We start from the raw sequence: 22,160 nt of genomic DNA, 5'->3' as shown, positions 1-22,160 counted from the left end.
GTGTCAAAATAAATGCCAACTATTATTGGGAAAAAGGCCTTAAGACAGTATTGAAGTCTTGGACAGACAAACATTTCAGCCGCAGATTATGGACACTCGTCGACCAAGATTGGCTGAAAAAGGCAGTTTCTCTCTTCATTCCTACCGCATAATGACCGCCAAAATGTCTGTATTTCAATCTGCTGGACTTTTGCACCTGGGGAATTTTCAATCACGAAATTAATTGATCCAATTAAATTTTTAATTGAAATGTCTTCAATCACAGAAATGATAGTATCAATTAAATAATTAATTGAATGCCAATTAAAAAATTAATTGATCCAATTAAAAAATTAATTGATACTATTAATTTTTGTGATGATGCAGCGCCACATTCGTGGAGCATGTGATGGTCGTCTGTTTGAAAAATTTGAAAAATTTCGTGTGTCGTGAGTCACGCTGATGGCAACGGCGTGAGTGTGCGTGAGCGTGATTAACAAATCAAAAGTCGTGCGTGAGCGTGAGTAACGAAAATCATTGTTTTCGTGAGTGTGCATGAGTAACGAATTTCGGAAAAATACGCTCACGAAAAAAATCCCGCCCACGGACATAAAACTCTTACGAAATTAATTCATTTACAATTTTAGTGACACCTGGGATGTTAAGAGTTTAATAACGCTCTCGATTTTAATCATGGTCATGTTTTCAAACATGTCCCTAAGGTAAATTAGACATAAAATTATTCGTGAGTCACGTTATTTTTCGTGAGTCACGACATTTCGTGCGTGAGTGTGCGTGATTAAAAATTTTCTTTTCGTGAGTGTGCATGAGCGTGAGTCCTACCAAACAATATCGTGCGTGAGTAAAATTTTTCCGTCGTGAGTGTGAGTGAGCGTGAGTAAAATATTACTCACGTGCACACCTCTAGTTTGAAGGCCATAATTCGAACCAAAGCTAGACAATTCGAACAAATCGAATTATATCCCTTACGCCCATTCTATGCCACAAATCTGGTTCTTTATTTAGTAGAAAACTTTCAATACTGATTTTTTATAGTGTTATGAAAACTTGAGGGAAGACAGCTGTTTTGGATTTCTACAACCTCTTCAGTTTCTCTTATGGCCCAGTGATTGACTTTGTACAAGGTTTGTGTTCAATTCCTCTTATCAACTTAGTGATTGATATTGTACAAGATTTGTTTCCTGAAATGGAGATTTTATATTCTATGTTATAGAGTCAACATAGTTTTTTTTTTCTAGTGTAATAACCCACATAAACATGGGGGAATACAATTTTGTTGTTGGCCATAATTGTTTTGTCAGTCTTAACGGCAGTACAGCCTTCAACAGCGTTTAAATAATGTGCCACACTCATTCATTCACCCACTGATGGATGTGTGAATAGAGAGTTGGTATTTTTATTTTGTTCTTTGTTTTTATTTATGGCATTTTTATTGGATTTGACTGTTGAACATCACATGCGAAAACTCAATTTAAAATTGCTGGAAAAAAGAAAGTAAGAGTTGGAATTTATTGTACGTTCTTAAGAATGTATTCTTGAACGAGCAATGTACGATTCAATAAGAGTATGATGACAATTTCGAATAAAAACTTTAAAGTCAATTAGTAAAGAACTATTCTTCACTACTATTATAATATTGTGCAACTCTAAAGCTAATTAAAATTTTATTTTATTCCATCAAAACAATGTTTTGTTCTACGTTTGTCTTCATTTTTTCAAAGTACAAAAATTTATTTAAAGTGAAAAAAAAAATTAATGATATCTAATAAATTTTCTTGAATTTGTCGAAAAATATTTACTTATTTTTGTAATATCGGCGTGATGTCAGCGCTGGTAATGCTGTTTAGTAAAATTTTTCTAAAAATAATCAAAATATTCTAAACGTAACCAAAATTTTTCTTCCTGCTGGGTTGACTCTTTGTTCAATGTAGCAAACAAATTAAAAATTTTACTCAAAGTGGAATACTCTGATATACTCGTAGTTTCATTACAAAGAGTTGGTTAGTTTTTCGTGCCCGTAACGAAAAAAAAAATTCTAAAATTTTCTATATAAATAAAATTTTGTTTTGTTATTGTTGGTTTATTCTTCAATCATTGTTTTTGTTTTTGATTTCAGCTTAAAACCATGCATTGTCTAAACTACAAGTGTTGCTTTACCAACAGAGGAAAAGAATGTTTGTCAAATTTAGTTGGGCAAAGCCCTATAGACTGCGAGATGGTTGGATGGACGCACGTTTCGGAATTACCACATTCCTCATCAGCATCCTCTACTTGCAGCAAAACTATCTACCAATTATCAAAACTATTTCTGGTATTTCACCAAACCCAAAGTGAACCACACTTGAACCTTCCGAAAAAAGGTTTATGATAGTCGGCTTTTGCCGAAATAAATCTTTGTACAAACATTTCTCTTTTCCTTTGCCAATTTCAAACCGTCGATTTGAGTGCAGTTGGTTGGGTTTATTTTGAGCGTGCTTCCTCTTACTTCATTCGTTTTGTTATGTTATTGTTGTTAAAATTTTTCAAAAATTTTCTGTAGAAATAGAAATAAAGTTTGGACACAATTTTCTTTAGAAATAAAATTTTGACAAAATTTTCCATAGAATGAAAGGGTTGACAAAACTTTCTGTAGAAATAAAATTTTGACAAAAATTTTCTATACAAATACAATTTTGGACAAACCTTTCTATAGAAATAAAATTTTGACAAAATTTTCTATAGAAATAAAATTTTGAAAAAAAAAATTTCTATACAAATAAAATTTTGATAAACCTTTCTATAGAAATAAATTTTTGACAAAATTTTCTATAGAAAATTTTTTATTTATTTTCAAACATCAATACCTAGGAAGCCTTCTATAGAAATAAAATTTGGACACAATTTTCTTTAGAAATACAATGTTGACAAAATTTTTCATAGAAATAAAATTTTGGCAAAATTTTCTATAGAAATAAAATTTTGACAAAACTTTCTATAGAAATACAATTTTGACAAATTTTTCTATACACACAAAAAAGTTTTTTCTGATTCAATCACGAAATTAATTGATCCAATTAATTTTTTAATTGAAATGTCTTCAATCACAGAAATGATAGTATCAATTAAAAAATTAATTGACTGTCAATTAACAAATTAATTGATCCAATTAAATATTTAATTGATACTATTAATTTGTGTGATTGATTTTTATTTCAATTAAAAAATTTGTTAAATCAATTAAATTTTTAATTGAATATTTTTTAAAATTCAATTAAGATTTTAACTGGAAAAATGTTCGTGAAATTTTTTTCTGTGTAGAAATAAAATTTTCACAAGATTTTCTAAAGAAATAAAATTTTGACAAAACTTTCTATAGAAATAAAATTTTGACAAAATTTTCTGAGTCAGTAAGGTGTCATAAAACAGTAAAGTGCACTTCACTCTTGTTTTATTAATTACCTGGCCCTGATGAAGATTGACGATGTCACATCGAAATATTGGCTTCAATAAAGTAAAACTCAAATAAAAAACATTTGGAGTTTTTTTCATTAATGACCTTGAGCTGGACTAAAACCAAAAATATAGAAACAAAATTTTGACAAAATTTTCTATAGAAATAAAATTTTGACAAACTTTTCTAAGAAATCAAATTTTGACAAAATTTTCTATGGAAATAAAATGTTGACAAAATTTTTTATAGAAATAAAATTTTGACAAAATTTTCTATAGAAATAAAATTTTGAAAAAATTTTCTATAGAAATAAACTTGTGACAAAATTTTCTATAGAAATAAAATTTTGACAAAACTTTCTATAGAAATAAAATTCTGACAAATTTTTCTATAGAAATAAAATTTTGACAAAATTTTCTATAGAAATAAAATTTTAAAAAAATTTTCTATAGAAACAAAATTTTTCACAAAATTTTCTATAGAAATTAAATTTTGACAAAAATTTTCTATAGAAATAAAATTTGGACACAATTTTCTCTAGAAATAAAATTTAGACAAAATTTTTCATAGAAATAAAATTTTGACAAAATTTTCTATAGAAACAAAATTTTGACAAAATTTTTTATTGAAATAACATTTTGACAAAATTTTCTATATATAAATAAAATTTTGACAAAACTTTCTATAGAAATAAAATTTTGAAAAAATTTTCTATAGAAACAAAATTTTCACAAAATTTTCTAAAGAAATAAAATTATAGAAATCAAATGTTGACAAAATTTTCTATAAAAATAAAATTTTGACAAAATTTTCTATGGAAATAAAATTTTGACAAAATTTTCTATAGAAATAAAATTTTGACAAAATTTTCTATAGAAATAAAATTTTCTATAGACATAAAATTTTTAAAAAATATAATTAAAACATTTACAATTACCGCAGAAGGAATATTTATTGACCGAAATATACCGAATTAAAAAAAAAAACACTACTTTGCGCGAATAGCTCAAAAATTACTTAACTTTAACACAATGCAGCTTGACAAGTAAACAACATATGACATTGAAATTTTCAGTAGTGATGTAGAATTGTATATTCTTTAATCGGATACTAAGTATTTAAAAAAATCATTTTTCAATTAATCTCCATTTGTTGCGATTGTGCCCCTCTGTGCGCCAATTGGTAACTTCTATTATTTTACTTGCAGCATACTCTCTAGGTCTCTCTTTCTAAACACATATATGCTTATAGGCTATTTCTAAATTAATATATGTTTGCATCTAAGCATATTATGTTTACAAACATTTCATGTCCCAAACATAATATGTTCCAACGTATTAACATATATGTCCCAAACATGTTATGCTAGTTTATGAACATTATGTGCTTGCACTTAAAAATATTGTGTTAAAAAATTTGAAATCCAAACATATAATTTTTACACCCAAACATGAAAAACAGTCTTTTTCGTCGTTCTCTTGAATACTACCACGTAACCTACACTTCTTATGTTAATTTCTCGCAATAAGTACTTTCTTCATGGGAACCACCCGCCTACCCACCGTGCATAAACATAAAATCGGGCAGCACTTAGTATTCTCATAAGAGAGAAGTTCATCACTGTGGTATCATTATGGACTGAATAGTCTAGTTGAGTCAGATATGTACAGTCGAAGCTCTGTTTAACGAATATCCAATTTAGCGAAAATCCAATTTAACGAACATCCAAATTCCTAACATTGAGTATTCTAAATAACGAACGGTTGAACAAAATTTACGTTCGATTTAACGAAAACACTTTTAATCTTGAGAAAATTGACAACTAAAAACCAGCAATATTTCACGATTGTGAGAGTGGCTTAAGTCCTTCGGAAATGTCCACAAAATATGGCATTCCAAAGATATTTAGATTCCATCAAATGTTTGGAAACACAAATTCAATGGCCGGATAACTAGGTAAACTTAGGTTAGATAGAGAGACAGCTCCGCTACGGAAAATGGATATACCCCAGAACCGGTACAGGACTACTCCCTGATGTGAATGGATCAGTCCCAGACCTGGTCGAAACGTATGGAAGGGACCGATCATTTTAACACGGGTTTGTCATTGACGGTGTACATTTACACTGTAGGACACGGCTTGAACTCATTCCAAAGGACATGACCTAGGAGAACTTAGTAGGACTAGACAGGTCCTCATTAACCAGTCTGGGACAAACCCTTATTTTGCGCATCCCAATTGCACAAGGAAGGAACAAATTTATGCTGATCCATTGGTAAATGTCTAGATCCAATAAGATTTTAAAATCAATAGAGAATATAAATCAATAACTTATATGCAAATTTAAAACCTGCGACAAACTGGAGCACTGGTAGTAGTCCTGTGATAGGTGGTAATATGCACCAAATTTTCGTAGGATCGCCAGTTGGGCAGGTGGTGAATTTTTCTCTTATTAATGAGTGATACCCGATTGTATATTTATCTCAATGACAAAGTACCTCCTTCTTATAGCTGAAGACAAACTATAAAATGCACAGGAATATCAGCATAATTACATAGAGGGATAAATTACCGCTGAAAAACTTTCTTGGTGTTCGGCGAAACTGTAATCTAGCGTTGAGAGTACATCTATGCCGACAGGAGCAGCAGAGTAATAGTTATGCATGGCCCATTTTGAAACTGGGGACTGGAAACAAATCAGGGAATTCGTCTAAGAAGGTATTTCCATGGGTGTATACAGACTCTCCTGCGACAGCGAATCTTGGATCCTCTTTTTAACCTAACCTAACCTAGATATGTATATCAAGCTCATCAGTTTTTAAGGATTATTTAAAGTAATATTTTTTTAAATGCCTGTGTAGTTTAATTTTGCCACATGCTTCTGAATTTTTACTCATCTGGTAAAAAAACTACGATTTTCAATAAAAGTTAACATTTAATATTCCCGTTCGATTTAACGAATATTTCTAAATAACGAAAGGGCCTGACAATATATCGTTCGTTAACCCGAGCTTCACCTGTATATAGGGTTTCCACTATACCTGGCCCAACAATGGGGCATGTCCTTGAGAAAGTAACCAATATTTCCATTTAATAGTATTTGCATACCAATTTAGAAATACATTACCTCCAAGATTATTTGGTAATGAGAGTAAAAATTACGATGAAAAGATTTCCACGCAAAATTTAAATTCAAAAGACTTTTGCCCACACTAGTATGTTATGTAAACCATAGGGCAACACCTCAAGATGGCAATTTTTAAAATCACTATTGGTGTATCATTGTATCAATCTTTCTTTTTTGCTTGCTTATGGCATTACTAGCCTTCAGGCAAGAAAACTCAACAAAATTAAGACATCACTGCAGGCGTGTCAACAAAATGATGACATAAAAAGACAATAGCTTCTTTCAAACTAAGCTCTGATATATGACATGTGGCAAGAGGCATGCCAACAACTATGAAACATAATCGAAGAAATAGTCAACCATGTATGACCTAAGTGTTTATATTTCTCTTTGTAAGTTGCACAGAACAAATGTAGTGTGATGGTGTTGGATCCAGATAAACAATGGCATCATCATTGATGGCAAAAAATAAACTACCACGGGAATTGTTATTTATATGACCAGGATAATGTGGGGAGAACATGAACTTTCTTTAAGCAGTTTTTACTTCTACATATGCAATTATGATTCTATTAAAAAGTGTACAATTTGTTGCAAAATGTAAGCGACTTTATCATAGCTTTTGCCTTTATGATTCTTTAAAATATTAGGCACAAGCCAAAAAAAAAAAAGGATTAAAATTAGAGGAATCACTTTTATAAACAAACTTAGACAATTACAATTAAATCGAAGGTTTGACATTGTCAAAGGAAAAGTGAAATGTTTTTTATGCATTGCACTCGACAAAAAGTTAACCCAACTAATTTAATTCATAGAATTATTATGTTTTGAGAAAGTTTCCTAGACTTAACATTTTTTTTTTAAATTAACTAAACATAAACATAAATCCGACCGAATCTTATGTCCCCTCCACCATGGATTGCGTAGAAACTTCTACGAAAGACTGCTATACCCAATCGAATTACTTGGGTTGTGGTAACACCGATGGTAAGGTACCTTAAAACTTCTTGGACTAATTTTTGCAAGGATGTTAGTGTCCCTATACTTACACAAAATACAAAATTTCAACTGAATCGGACGAAATTTGCTCCTCCAAGAGACTCCGGAGGTCAAATCTGGGGATAGGTTTATATGGGGGCTATATATAATTATGGACCGATATGGATCAATTTTTGCGTGGTTGTTAGAGACCATATACTAACACCACGTAACAAATTGCAACCGGTTCGGATGAATTTTGCTCTTCGAAGAGGCTCCGGAGTTCATATCTGGGGATCGGTTTATATGGGGGCTATATACAATTGTGGGCCGATGTAGACAAATTCTTTCATGGTTTTTAAAGACCATATACTAACATCGCGTACCAAATTTCAACCGGATCGGATGAATTTTGCTCCTCCAAGAGGCTCTGGAGTTTAAATCTGGGGATCGGTTTATATGGGGGCTATATATGTTGTTAGAGACCAGAGAGAACACCAAGTTCCAAATTTCAACCGGATCGGATGAAATTTGCATCTCTAAGAGGCTCCGCAAGCCAAATCTTGGGGGTCGATTTATATGGGGGCTAACATATATGTAAAAGTGGTTCAATATGGCCCATTTGTAATAACAGGTTGGCTGATAAGTCCCCGGTCTAACAAAGAAAAACACATTTTTTGTCAAAATTCGTTTTTATAACCACCACCATAGAATGGTGACGGGGGTATAATAAGTTTGTCATTCCGTTTGTAACACATCGAAATATCGATTTCCGACTACATAAAGTATATATATATTCTTGATCAGGGAGAAATTCTAAGACGATATAACGATGTCCGTCTGTCCGTCTGTCTGTCTGTCTGTTGTAATCACGCTACAGTCTTCAATAATGAAGCAATCGTGCTGAAATTTTGCACAAACTCGTCTTTTGTCTGCAGGCAGGTCAAGTTCGAAGATAGGCTATATCGGTCCATGTTTTGGTATGGTCCCCATATAAAACGACCTCCCGATTTGGACCAAAATGGCAACCCTGGTGCGAAATAATGGTTTCTATAAAAATTTTTCGCAAGAATGAACATAGTACCGGCCTTTAAGTGAAAATGATTCAATCACGAAAATAATAGTATCAATCATATAATTAATTAGAAATAAAAAATATACTTGATTTAAAATTTAATTGATTTCTCCAGTACCTTCAAATACTTTTTAAATGGTACTATTAGAAAATTAATTGAGGTTCGTTTAACTATTTAATATTATTTTGTTGATATTTTTATCAGAGAAGTATAAACTGCCGAAAATAAGGAGGAGCGGAATCTTTTTTCCACCAATATGGATCACATACAAAATATTTCTGTATAGGTAAAATGGTGGAAAATCGTCTTTTATCAGGTCTATCAGTTTCGGATATTAGATACCTTAATTTAAAATATTTCCTTCCCTAAATTTATATTAACGAATTTCAATGTTGTATTTAGTGTTTCGTTTTTAAGAAAAGGGAGCATCAGACGTTTGTAACTAAAGTTATTTTGTTTTCTTTAAATAAAGTTTCTTTAAATACACTTGTGTGTGCCAAACACATTGATCTATAAACACACATGCTTTAGTTTTTAACAAAACAAAATTTTTGAACTTTTCGAAGAGATAAAAAACTGTAACAAAAGAACAACTTTTGTGGCATTTATCTTCTAAACGCTTTTTTGAGTGTAGAATACAGTATTTTTTAACCCAAGGGCATTATTTTCAAAATATAAATTTTTGTGGCCTTTGACTTGTTTTTTTTACGGCATGGTCCGTGTTCAGGGCAATTGTCTTACATTTCCGTAGTTATTAACAAACTTTAGATTTTTTGTATTGTTACTGTTTTTGATGTTGCATATGTTGATGGTAATTATACTGATAGACAGAGAGAGAAAAACTTTTAATTGAAATAAAACACCCGTTTCATAAACAATTAGGCATATACATGAATATTTTATATACAATGCCAAATAAAGTATCCAAAACTTTATGCCCGCAGAAATCCTCATTCCAAACTGCCCACATGTTTTATGTACATAAACCACCATATAATATTACCGGAGACGAGAGCTACCCATCATAAATGAGGCAAAACAATGCAATTGTAGGATGTATCGCTGGCAATTTCCATGTTCACATCAAATCTAACATTTTTTTTTTTAATTTTATTTCTACAGAAAATTTTGTCACAATTTTATTTCTATAGAAAATTTTATTTCTATAGAAAATTTTGTCAAAATTTTATTTCTATAGAAAATTTTGTCAAAATTTTATTTCTATAAAAAATTTTGTCAAAATTTTATTTCCATAGAAAATTTTGTGAAAATTTTATTTTTATAGAAAAATTTGTCAAAATTTTATTTTTATAGAAAAATTTGTCAAAATTTTATTTCTATAGACAATTTTGTCAAAATTTAATTTCTATAGAAAATTTTGTCAAAATTTTATTTCTATAGACAATTTTGTCAAAATTTAATTTCTATAGAAAATTTTGTCAAAATTTTATTTCTATAGACAATTTTGTCAAATTTTATTTCTATAAAAAAATTTTGTCAAAATTTTATTTGTATATATAATTTTGTCAAAATTTTATTTCTGTAGAAAATGTTGTCAAAATTTTATTTCTATAGAGAATTTTGTCAAAATTTTATGTCTATAGAAAATTTTGTCAAAATTTTATTTCTATAGAAAATTTTGTCAAAATTTTATTTCTATAAAAAATTTTGTCAACATTTTATTTCCATAGAAAATTTTGTTAAAACTTTATTTCTATAGAAAATTTTGCCAAAATTTTATTTCTATGGAAAATTTTGCCAAAATTTTGTTTCTATGGAAAATTTTTTTTTTCAAAATATTATTTCTATAGAAAATTTTGCCAAAATTTTATTTCTATAGAAAATTTTGTCAAAATTTTATTTCTATAGAAAATTTTTTCAAAATTTTATTTCTATAGAAAATTTTTTCAAAATTTTATTTCTATAAAAAATTTTGTCAAAATTTTATTTCTATGGAAAATTTTGCCAAAATTTTATTTCTATGGAAAATTTTGTCAAAATGTTATTTCTATAGAAAATTTTGTCAAAATTTTATTTCTATAGACAATTTTGTCAAAATTTTATTTCTATAGAATTTTTTTTCAAAATTTTATTTTTAAAGAAAATTTGTCAAAATGTTAATTCCATAGAAAATTTTGTCAAAATTTTATTTCTATAGAAAATTTTATCGACATTTGATTTCTATAGAAAATTTTGTCAAAATTTTATTTCTATAAAAAAAATTTTGTCAAAATTTAATTTCTATATATAATTTTGTCAAAATTTTATTTCTGTAGAAAATGTTGTCAAAATTTTATTTCTATGGAAAATTTTTGTCAAAATGTTATTTCTATCGAAAATTTTGTCAAAATTTTATTTCTATAGAAAATTTTTTTCAAAATTTTATTTCTATAGAAAATTTTTTCAAAATTTTATTTCTATAAAAAATTTTGTCAAAATTTTATTTCTATGGAAAATTTTGCCAAAATTTTATTTCTATGGAAAATTTTGTCAAAATGTTATTTCTACAGAAAATTTTGTCAAAATTTTATTTCTATAGAATTTTTTTTCAAAATTTTATTTCTAAAGAAAATTTGTCAAAATGTTATTTCCATAGAAAATTTTGTCAAAATTTTATTTCTATAGAAAATTTTATCAACATTTGATTTCTTTTTTATTTCTTTTATTTCTATGGAAAATTTTGTCAAAATGTTATTTCTATAGAAAATTCTGTCAAAACTTTATTTCTATAGAAAATTTTTTCAAAATTTTCTTTCTATAAAAAATTTTGTCAAAAATTTATTTCTATAGAAAATGTTGTCAAAAATTTATTCCCATAGAGAATTTTGTCAAAATTTTATATCTATAGAAAATTTTGTCAAAAATTTTATTTCTATAGAAATTTTTTTCAAAATTTTATTTCTAAAGAAAATTTTGTCAAAATGTTATTTCTATTTTATTTTTTGAGTTTGCTTTTAAAGAAAAAATTTTATAGTCAAAATAAATCTTTGCTCGTCTAAAATTTGGTTCCTCAGAATAGGAAGAAGAGATTACCTTGTGATTACAATTTCCACATGTTGTGTGTGTGTGTAATGCAAACATTCGAAGTCCATGTATTTGGGGAAAACACGCAAGGATTGTACTAAAATATTCTGCTCGTTTTGGATAATTTCTTATTCTAGGAAAACTGCTTTGCTTTCGTTCCAACCGAATGATACCATAATTGTACAAATACTCATGTTTGTTATAAGCCACTCTTATCAGTGTGTGTGTTAATTAAATTTTTATTTTGTATAACGAGTTGATTGCAAACATAGAAGGGGAAAATAACACATACAATAAAGTTTATGCAAAAACCACAAAAAATGTGTGTTTATGCTTACATAAAGTTTTGTTGGGAAAACATTTTTGAAATGTAAGGATTTTGATCTTGTTAAACTCATTGAAATTTAACAACGTTAGATTTCAAAGTTCTCACGGAGTAAAATATGCTTACACAGTTAAAATAATATACACTGGATATTTCATGCGACTTCATATTGCTAAGTACACACAAAAAATTAGTTCTTTCCTCTGAAACGAAATTATAGAAACACCAAGTTGTCTATTTTTTATTTTTATTTGCTAAAGTTATCCCCAATGAGCTTTGTTTATCAAAAATAAAAAAGAAAAAAAAATAAAACACTTTAACCACAAAAAAACTTCGTTGGTCACAATTGTTTTTTCGTTTCTATATCATATTCCTTTTTTAGTTTCTTAAATATTAAAAAAAACGTGGAAAAATATTTTTGTGTCCTGCACAGTAACATCGTTTTGAATATTAATTTACACGTTATCATATTTACACTAAATTTACAGCAGAAATTCATCTATATCATCATACATTTACAATTTCTTCCACTACCGTGACTCGAAAATAGATTGTCTCCTTCATATCACGGTTGCCACTCGTGCCAAAATAATCTACGAAAATTGGATTGAAAAAATTTTACCAAAAATCTAACAAATTAAAAAAAAAAATCTTATTAAAATTTTATATCTATAGAAACTTTTGCCAAAACTTTATTTCTATAGAAAATTTTATTTCTAAAGAAAATTTTGCCGAAATTTTATTTCTATAGAAAACGTTGCCAACATTTTATTTTTATAGAAAATTTTGCCAAAATTTTATTTCTATAGAAAATTTTGCGGAAATTTTATTTTTATAGAAAATGTTGCCAACATTTTATTTTTATAGAAAATTATGCCAAAATTTTATTTCTATAGACAATTTTGCCAAAATTTTACTTTTATAGAAAATGCTGCCAACATTTTATTTCTATAGAAAATTTTCCCAACATTTTATTTCTAAAGAAAATTTTGCCAACATTTTGTTTCTATAGAAAATTTTGCCAACATTTTATTTCTATAGAAAATTTTCCCAACATTTTATTTCTAAAGAAAATTTTGCCAACATTTTATTTCTATAGAAAACTTTGGCAAAATTTTATTTCTATAGAAAATTTTGGCAAAATTTTATTTCTATAGAAAATTTTGCCAAAATTTTATTTCTATAGAAAATTTTGCCAAAATATTATTTCTATAGAAAATTTTGCCAACATTTTATTTCTATAGAAAATGTTGCCAACATTTTATTTCTATCGAAAATTTTGTCAAAATTTAATCTTCAGAACATTTAATCTTCAGAATTCTACAGAAATAAAATTTTGCCAAAATTTTATTTTTTATTTATTTATTTGCCAAAATGTTATTTCTATAGAAAATTTTGCCAAAATTTTATTTCTATAGAAAATTTTGCCAAAATTTTATTTCTATAGAAAATTTTGCCAAAATTTTATTTCTATAGAAAATTTTACCAAAATTTTATTTTTATAGAAAATTTTGCCGAAATTTTATTTCTATAGAAAATGTTGCCAACATTTTATTTTTATAGAAAATTTTCCCAACATTTTATTTCTAAAGAAAATTTTACCAACATTTTATTTCTATAGAAAATTTTGGCAAAATGTTATTTCTGTAGAAAATTTTGCCAACATTTTATTTCTATAGAAAATTTTGTCAAAATTTTATTTCTATAGAAAATTTTGTCAAAATTTTATTTCTATAGAAAATTTTGTCAACATTTTATTTCTATAGAAAATTTTGTCAAAATTTTATTTCTATGGAAAATGTTGCCAACATTTTATTTCTATAAAAAAGTACCTCTTAGTTGGAGAGGAATATTTTGCAAAATATACCAAACAGTAAAAAATCTACAATTTATAGTAGAATTCTACCAACTGTAGCAACTGTGTTCCATACCCGTTAATCGCCTTAGGACATATCTACACCGAAAAAAAAGTAAACTGTTTTATAGGAGGAATGAACTACCTCGCGCGAAAATTGAGCTATTTTGTACTCCATGTTTTGAGATTTCCACGAAGTGTTGTTAAAATCAGGAAAATTTAGTATCATGTTGTACTTTTTAACTGTTGTTCTCGAAATTACTCCCTCTCATTGAAGAAAAAATTAACTAAAAGTAAAGAAGAAACTCATTTGCGCCAAATCATGACCTCTTTTAACCATACAGTAGTTCATTCTTACTATTTTTGGGGATCGTACGAAAATTTTCATTTGTTTTAGTTAAAAATGAACTTAAGTGTAAGGTCATTGAACTTTATACCCGCGTTAAGTTCAATTTTTTTCTGTATAACGATTATTTCAAGACTTTTCAAGGTCAATGAAAAATGAACGCCGTTTATAAAATCGTGAACATCCGAGGACGAAACCGTCAACATTCCATTTTGATTTTTCGTGAATGCTTCGGTTTCATTTTGTTACCTTTGGTTCACGATTTTGGAGCGTAATTTTACTATTAGGGTATTAGTAGTTTAAATTTAATTTTTTTGTAGAAAATAGTTTACAAAAAGTCTATTATTAAAAAAATATATATTCTATTGTTCCATCCCTTATAATTTTTTTCTTGGTCTTTTTCTTACAGCACTTAAAGTGAAACTGATGGTGAGGAGGCCTCACTCACAACTTGTCGAACAGGGCATTATACCACGTAAGTATTATTGGTTTATGTGCTATAATTGTATGTTGTACAAAAAGGAAGTATGGTCGAATATAAATTCATTTAACCCTAGATCTGACACCAATCTGTCACTATTTACATATGTAAATATTTTGTTTCACTTGTATTTGTTATCTTCGTAACTGCTGTGTTTTGTTTTGCCTTCTGATATTCGCAACAAAAGAAATATTGTTGTTTTTAACATTATCTCTTCGACATTATTGAAATCGGTTCAGAGTTAAATATAACTCTCATACATATCATTCGCCCGATTGTGATACACATTGGACGAAAGAGACCAATATTTTACTCCGATCTACGTGGAATTTTGCAAATCGATTCAGAATCAGACATAGCTTACATCTATATATCTTATACGCGATTTATACACATATGACCACAAAGGTCAAAGTTTTACTCCTATTTACGTGATTGTTTTCAACATAATTGGTGCCAGGTACCAATTTTTGGTTGGTAAAGACGGATTTAAATTGGATAAAAATCCTCCAAAAACTTCAATGGTTTCGCTCCCTAGTGTATTTGTGTTGTAGTGGCATAAAGAAGAGAGAAGGTTTGCTCTGCCTGACTTTCTACTTTACTCATTTGTTTTTTTCTATACCCTGTGTCACACTGTGGAACAGGGTATTATAAGTTAGTGCATATGTTTGCAACTCCCAGAAGGAGACGAGATAGACACATGGTGTCTTTGGCAAAAATGCTCAGGGTGGGCTCCTGATTCGATATAGTCCGTCTGTCCATGAACACTTTGTTGTAATCAAAGTCTAGGTCGCAGTTGAAGTCCAATAGACTTCAAATTTGACACAAGTATGTGTTTTGGCTCAGAATAGAACCCTATTGATTTTGGAAGATATCGGTTCAGATTTAGATATAGCTCACATATATATATATATATATTTCGCCCGATATGGACTTATATGGCCCCAGAAGCCAGAGTTTTGCCCTAATTTGCTTAAAATTTTGCACAAGAAGAACAATTAGTACTATAGTCAAGTGTGCCAAATTTTATTGAAATCGGTTAAGATTTAGATATAGCTCACATATGTATCTTTCGCCCGATAAGGATTAATACGTTCCCAGCAGTCAGAGTTTTACCCCAATTTGGTTGAAATTTTTCACTAGAAGTACAATTAGTAGTATATTCAAGTGTGCCAAATTTTATTGAAATCGGTTCAGATTTAGATATAGCTCCCATATATATCGTTCGCCCGGTTTACACTCATATGACCACAGAGGCCAATTTTTTTTGCTCCGATTTAGTTGAAATTTTGCACAGGGAGTAGAATTAGCATTGTAGCTATGCGTGCCAAATTTGGTTGAAATCGGTTCAGATTTAGATAAAGCTCCCATATATAGCTTTCGCCCGATTTACACTCATATGACCACAGAGGCCAATCTTTTGCTCCGATTTAGTTGACATTTTGCACAGGGAGTAGAATTAGCATGGTATTATTAGCATGGTAGCTATGCGTGCCAAATTTGGTTGAAATCGGTCCAGGTTTAGATATAGCTCCCATATATATGTTTTTCTGATTTCGACAAAAATGAGCAAAATACCAACATTTTCCTTGTAAAATCGCCACTGCTTAGTCGAAAAGTTGTAAAAATGACTCTAATTTTCCTAAACTTCTAATACATATATATCGAGCGATAAATCATAAATAAACTTTAGCGAAGTTTCCTTAAAATTGCTTCAAATTTAAAGGTTTCCCATATTTTTTTACTAACATTGTGTTCCACCCTAGTGCATTAGCCGACTTAAATGTTGAGTCTATAGATTTTGTAGAAGTCTATCAAATTTTGTCCAGATCGAGTGATATTTAAATGTATTTGGGACCTTTTATATGTAGCCCTCCAACACATTTGACGGATGTGATATGGTATCGAAAATTTAGATCTACAAAGTGGTGCAGGGTATAATAAAGGGTGATACGGTCAAAATTTGGTAAATATAAACTTGACGTATTTCTTTCAATTTTGCATTTAAAAAAACCTGAACACCCCTCATTTTGAAGGTGTGTGTGTAGAATGTTGCTCCTATTTTGATTTTGGAATTCACTCTTCAGTTGTCAAAATGCCGTCCAAGCAAGAAGAGCAGCGTATCAAAATTTTGCTCGTGCATCGAGAAAATCCGAGCTACTCGCAGGCAAAGCTGGCAAAATCGCTAAAAGTTGCCAAACGTTTGTCGACAGCCAGGAAGTCTGGATCGGGGGAAAATCGAAAACCGGAAGCCGCTGAGACGACAAAGAGATTTGCCGGTAGTTTCAAGCGAAACCTAACCTTTCTCTCCGAGATGCCGCAAATAAGCTGGATGTATCGTCTACAACCGTGCATCGAGCCAAAAAACGAGCCGGACTATCGACTTATAAGAAGGTAGTGACTCCAAATCGCGATGATAAACAAAATACGACGGCCAAAGCGCCATCCCGGAGGCTGTACACGACGATGCTGACGAAGTCAAGCACATAAAACTGTCAAAGTTCGCAAAGAAATATCTGGTTTGGCAAGCCATCTGTACCTGTGGCTTGAAAAGCAGCATTATCGTAGCTTCCGGGACTGTCAACCAAGAAATTTACGTGAAAGAGTGTTTGAATAAACGTCTGCTGCCTTTCCTGAAGAAACCCGGTTGTTCCATACTGTTTTGGCCGGATTTGGCATCTTGCCATTACGGTAAAAAGGCCATGGAGTGGTACGCCGCCAACAACGTGCAGGTGGTTCCCAAGGACAACAACCCTCCCAACACGCCAGAGCTCCGCCCAATTGAGAAATACTGGGCTATTGTCAAGCGGAACCTAAAGAAGACCAAAAAAAAACTGCTAAGGACGAGCAGCAGTTCAAGGCAAACTGGCTTTCTGCGGCGAAGAAGGTGGACAAGGTGGCTGTACAAAATCTGATGGCAGGTGTCAAGCGTGAGGCCCGGCAATTCGGATTTGGAAAAGCGAAAGCCTAACTGAATATTTTTCCTGAATTTTATACTAACTGAACTTGAAACAGAAATTTAATTTGATTTTTTAAATAAACGATTTCACCGATTTACACGCGTTTTCCCTTGACCAAATTTTGACCGTATCACCCTTTATAGTCGGCCCCGCCCGACTTTAGACTTTCCTTACTTTTTTTCACTTGTTTTGTAGATCTTCTAATTTTTGTGACATTTCAATGTCGAAATTTTAGTTTGTTGCTTAAACCGGCTAAAAAGAAGAACTTCATAGGATGTGGAAGAAACTTGACGGATAAAAATCTCACCATGTGCTTACAAAGCAGTGTTTGTGGGTCAAATGCCAATATTTTTTGCTGGGATGTTTCCTGGTCTGGTCAAACATGGGATGTTCACTTGGCTGAGTAAGAGTTTGTGTTAAACTCATACGATTGGGATCTAGTATCGACATGTTTGCTTTACTTTAAACCGCTTTCTGCAATAACATTGATGATTGATTTGATGGTTAAATGAAAGCATAAACTTTTCAAATTTAATTAAATTTCCTTCATTATTGTATGACACATCATTGGTAAATGTCACCACGACAGTCTTTGTAGTGTATATCACACTAATCTAGACAAACCATTACATTCTTCCATTGCGAAGGGTTGTTCCTGCATTCATGGTTTTTCCATGTTTAGTTTACCAACTCCATTTCTCAATTCAGCAAATAATGCGATAAACATCATCCCCCCGCTAACCTTAAGCTCAAAATACGTACATGTTTTGCAGCTTAGACGATGAGACATGGATGAGCAGGGGATGCCCTAGATATGTTCTTCATGCATTATTCAATATCATCTCCAATTGGATATTGGAGAAATTCCCGTAGAAGGTAAAGAAGAAAGGAAAACATTTCAAGGTTGGTTAGTTGGCTTTTCCTTTTTTTGTTACGGGGTTTTTCTTTTGGCGGCAAAAAGGGAACGTTGAAGAAAATTTTTAAAGACTTAGCTACAGACAAAGGCAATGCATACATTTTGTACTCGACTAAAAATGGGGGTTTCCACATGCCTTTTAAATGTTAGTATGTAAGACATAGTTAATTATATTTTTATATAAAAATCAAAAATTTCGACTTTCTCAAGATTTTGAAAAGTCGATTTTTGACATTTTTGAAAAATTCCCTACTATATACAAATGCCAAATTTTTCGACTTTCTCAAGATTTTGAAAAGTTGATTTCTGACATTTTTGAAAAATTGAATTTTTGGACTTTTGGAAAATGCGAATTTTCAAGTTCTCAACATTTTCAAAATTTGGAATAGTAAACAAAACAATGTTTTTAGTTCAAAAAAAACATGGTCATCATCAAAAGTGAGTTAAGGTCTTCGATAAAAATATTTTTCTTTCAATAAAAGGACATGATGGTCATTTCTATAGAAAATTATGCCAAAATTTTATTTCTGTAGCAAATTTTGCCAAAATTTTATTTCTATAGAAAATGTTGCCAACATTTTATTTCTATAGAAAATTTTGCCAAAATTTTATTTCTATAGAAAATGTGGCCAACATTTTATTTTTATGGAAAATTTTCCCAACATTTTATTTTTATAGAAAATTTTCCCAACATTTTATTTCTAAAGAAAATTTTGCCAACATTTTATTTCTATAGAAAATTTTGCCAAAAATACGCTCAAAAACAAACCCAGCCAACTAAATACAAATCGATGACTTGAGTTTGGCAAAGGAAAAGAGATATGCTTGCAAATTTGTTTAGGCAGTAGCCGACTATTAAACCCTTTTTCGGAAGGTTCAAGTGTATTTCACTTTGGGTTGAGTGAATTACCCGAATTTATTATGATAATTGGTTGATAGTTTTGCTGCAAGTAGAGGATGCTGATGAGGAATGTGGTAATTCCGAAACAGCTGTACATCCAACCATCTTGCAGTCTATAGGGCTTTGCCCAAATAAATTTGACAAGCATACATTTCCTCTTAAGCTACACTTGTAGTTTAGTCAATGCATGGCTTTAAGCTGAGATCAAAACAACAATAAAAAATTTTTTTTTTGTAGAAAATTTTGCCAAAATTTTATTTCTATAGAAAATTTTGCCAAAATTTTATTTCTATAGAAAATGTTGCCAACATTTTATTTCTATAGATAATTTTGCCAAAATTGTATTTCTGTAGAAAATTTTGCCAAAATTTTATTTCTGTAGCAAATTTTGCCGAAATTTTATTTCTATAGAAAATTTTGGCAAAATTTTATTTCTATAGAAAATGTTGCCAACATTTTATTTTTATAGAAAATTTTGCCAAAATTTTATTTCTGTAGCAAATTTTGCCAAAATTTTATTTCTATAGAAAATTTTGCCAAAATTTTATTTCTATAGAAAATGTTGCCAACATTTTATTTCTGTAAAAATTGAAGTACCTCTTTGTTGGAGAGGAATATTTTGCAAACACTACCAAACAGTAAAAAATCTACAATTTATAGTAGAATTCTACCAACTGTAGCAACCGTGTTCTATACCCGTTAATCACCTTAGCACATATCTAACGATTCCCAATAAACACAAACGTTTGAAAAATACTAAAATTCAATAATTTTTCAAACATTTTTTCAAAGGATTAGGGTAGGTTAGGTTAGGCATAGTGACAGCCCGATATTTCAGGCTTACTTAGATTATTCAGTCTATTGTGATACCACAGTGGTGAACTTCCCTCTTATCACTGAGTGCTGACCAATTCTATGTTAAGCTCCTTTTTATAGCCGAGTCCACATTGCAGTGAAACCACTTAGAGAAGCCTTTGAAACACTCAGAAATGTCATCAGCATTACTGAGGTGTAATAATCCACCGCTGGAAAACTTTTTGGTGTTTGCTTGAAATTGGGTTTGAACCCACTACCCCTGGGTATGCAAGGCGGGTATGCTAACCATTGCACCATGGTGGTCATCTAAAATGTTATGATATTTAAGGAAAATAGTTTTTACTAATTAAAGGAATGAAGTCATCGTTTATGCAAAAATTTCTTCTGCGAAAAAGGATTAAAAAAATATAATTTAGGAAATTTGGTTCTAAACTAGTTCTTGGGTTTATACGACGTTTTTCAATACGAGTGTTGCAATCGGCCAACTGACAGCTCTATTGTAAATCCTAAACCTCAGAGCGTTTTGACATACGATCGCTATTTGTGTTGTTTACAGCAACGTAAAAGATTCATCTCTTTCGATGGTATAGTTCGAGGTATTCAACCGAGGTCCTAGTTCCAAGAAGAATTTTGTGAAGGTCGTCCAAAATCAGTTGTTCCGGAAATCATAAATTCAGTGTTCCAACTAATATTGTAAGATCTTAATATCTGAGATTGAGACCTTAGGCATTAGTGGGATCAGCATACATTGAATAGTGTATTAATATTTGTTCTTCTTGGATCCACGGTTGCCACAGTTGGTAGAATTCTACCAAAAATGGAAGTTTTTTTTTACTGTTTGGAAGATTGTTAGAATTCTTGATATTTTTATAGATTTTCAAATTTTTAATGGAATATAATATATATTAATAAAATATAATGATACAATATAATATATCTATAAAAACAAAATTTTGACAAAATTTTCTGTAGAAATTAAATTTTGACAAAATTTGCTATAGAAAAAACTGTTGACACAATTTTCTATAGAATGAAAATGTTGACAAAATTTTCTATAGAAATAAAATTTGGACAAAATTTTCAATATAAATAAAGTTTTGACAAAATTTTCAATATAAATAAAATTTTGACAAAATTTTCTACGGAATGAAAATTTTGAAAAAATTTTCTATAGAATGAAAATTTTGAAAAAAAAATTTCAGTAGAATGAAAATTTTGACAAAATTTCCCGTAGAATGAAAATGTTGAAAAATTTTTCTACAAAAATTTCAACATTTACAAACTTTTCAACATAAATAAAATTTTGACAAAATTTTCTATAAAAAGAAAATTTTTACAAAATTTTCTGTAGAAATTAAATTTTCACAAAATACAATTTTGATAAAAAATAAAATTTTGACAACATTTGCTATAGAAATAAAATTTCGACAAAATTTTCTATGGAAATAAAACTTTGACAAAATTTTCTATAAAAATACAATTTTGCCAAATTTTCTATAAAAATAAAGTTTTGACAAAATTTTCTATAAAAATAAAATTTTGCCAAATTTTCTGTTAGAAATAAAATTTTGACAAAATTTTCTATAGAAATAAAATTTTGAGAAAAATTTATATAGAAATAAAATTTTAAGAAAATTTTCTATAGAAATAAAATGTTGACGAAAATTTATAAAAAACTTCATTTTTTAAATTTGGTAGATTTTTGGTAAAATTTTCCTAAAATTGTGATGGATTATTGTTGGCGCGAGTGGCAACCGTTGGATCGAACACAATTTGTTAAACGCTCACAAAGCTCTTGTCGATTGGTCGAAAGAATTGCTCCAAAAATGCGATAGCGGTTCTTCGAAACCCACCTGTGATGTCGTGACAAGTCATGAATCATGGTTCATCATGAATGAACTTTATGAGTGTTTCCAGATGAGCT

At 29.8% G+C, this 22,160-nt stretch overlaps 1 protein-coding gene across 1 annotated transcript in view; it reads left to right on the top strand.

Moving 5' to 3' along the window:
• Mrtf (Myocardin-related transcription factor) overlaps positions 1-22,160 on the top strand; it is a 358,893-nt gene that overhangs the window by 321,646 nt on the left and 15,087 nt on the right. The window contains exon 4 of the mRNA XM_075304799.1: positions 14,572-14,637. Coding sequence (XP_075160914.1) covers positions 14,572-14,637 — 66 coding nt within the window. The remainder of the gene's footprint in view (positions 1-14,571; positions 14,638-22,160) is intronic.

Source organism: Haematobia irritans, chromosome 4 (genome assembly GCF_050003625.1).
Source record: "Haematobia irritans isolate KBUSLIRL chromosome 4, ASM5000362v1, whole genome shotgun sequence".
Taxonomy (NCBI): domain Eukaryota; kingdom Metazoa; phylum Arthropoda; class Insecta; order Diptera; family Muscidae; genus Haematobia; species Haematobia irritans.
The sequence above is the reverse complement of the archived record's forward strand: the minus strand, read 5'-3'. Positions and strand labels throughout refer to the sequence as shown.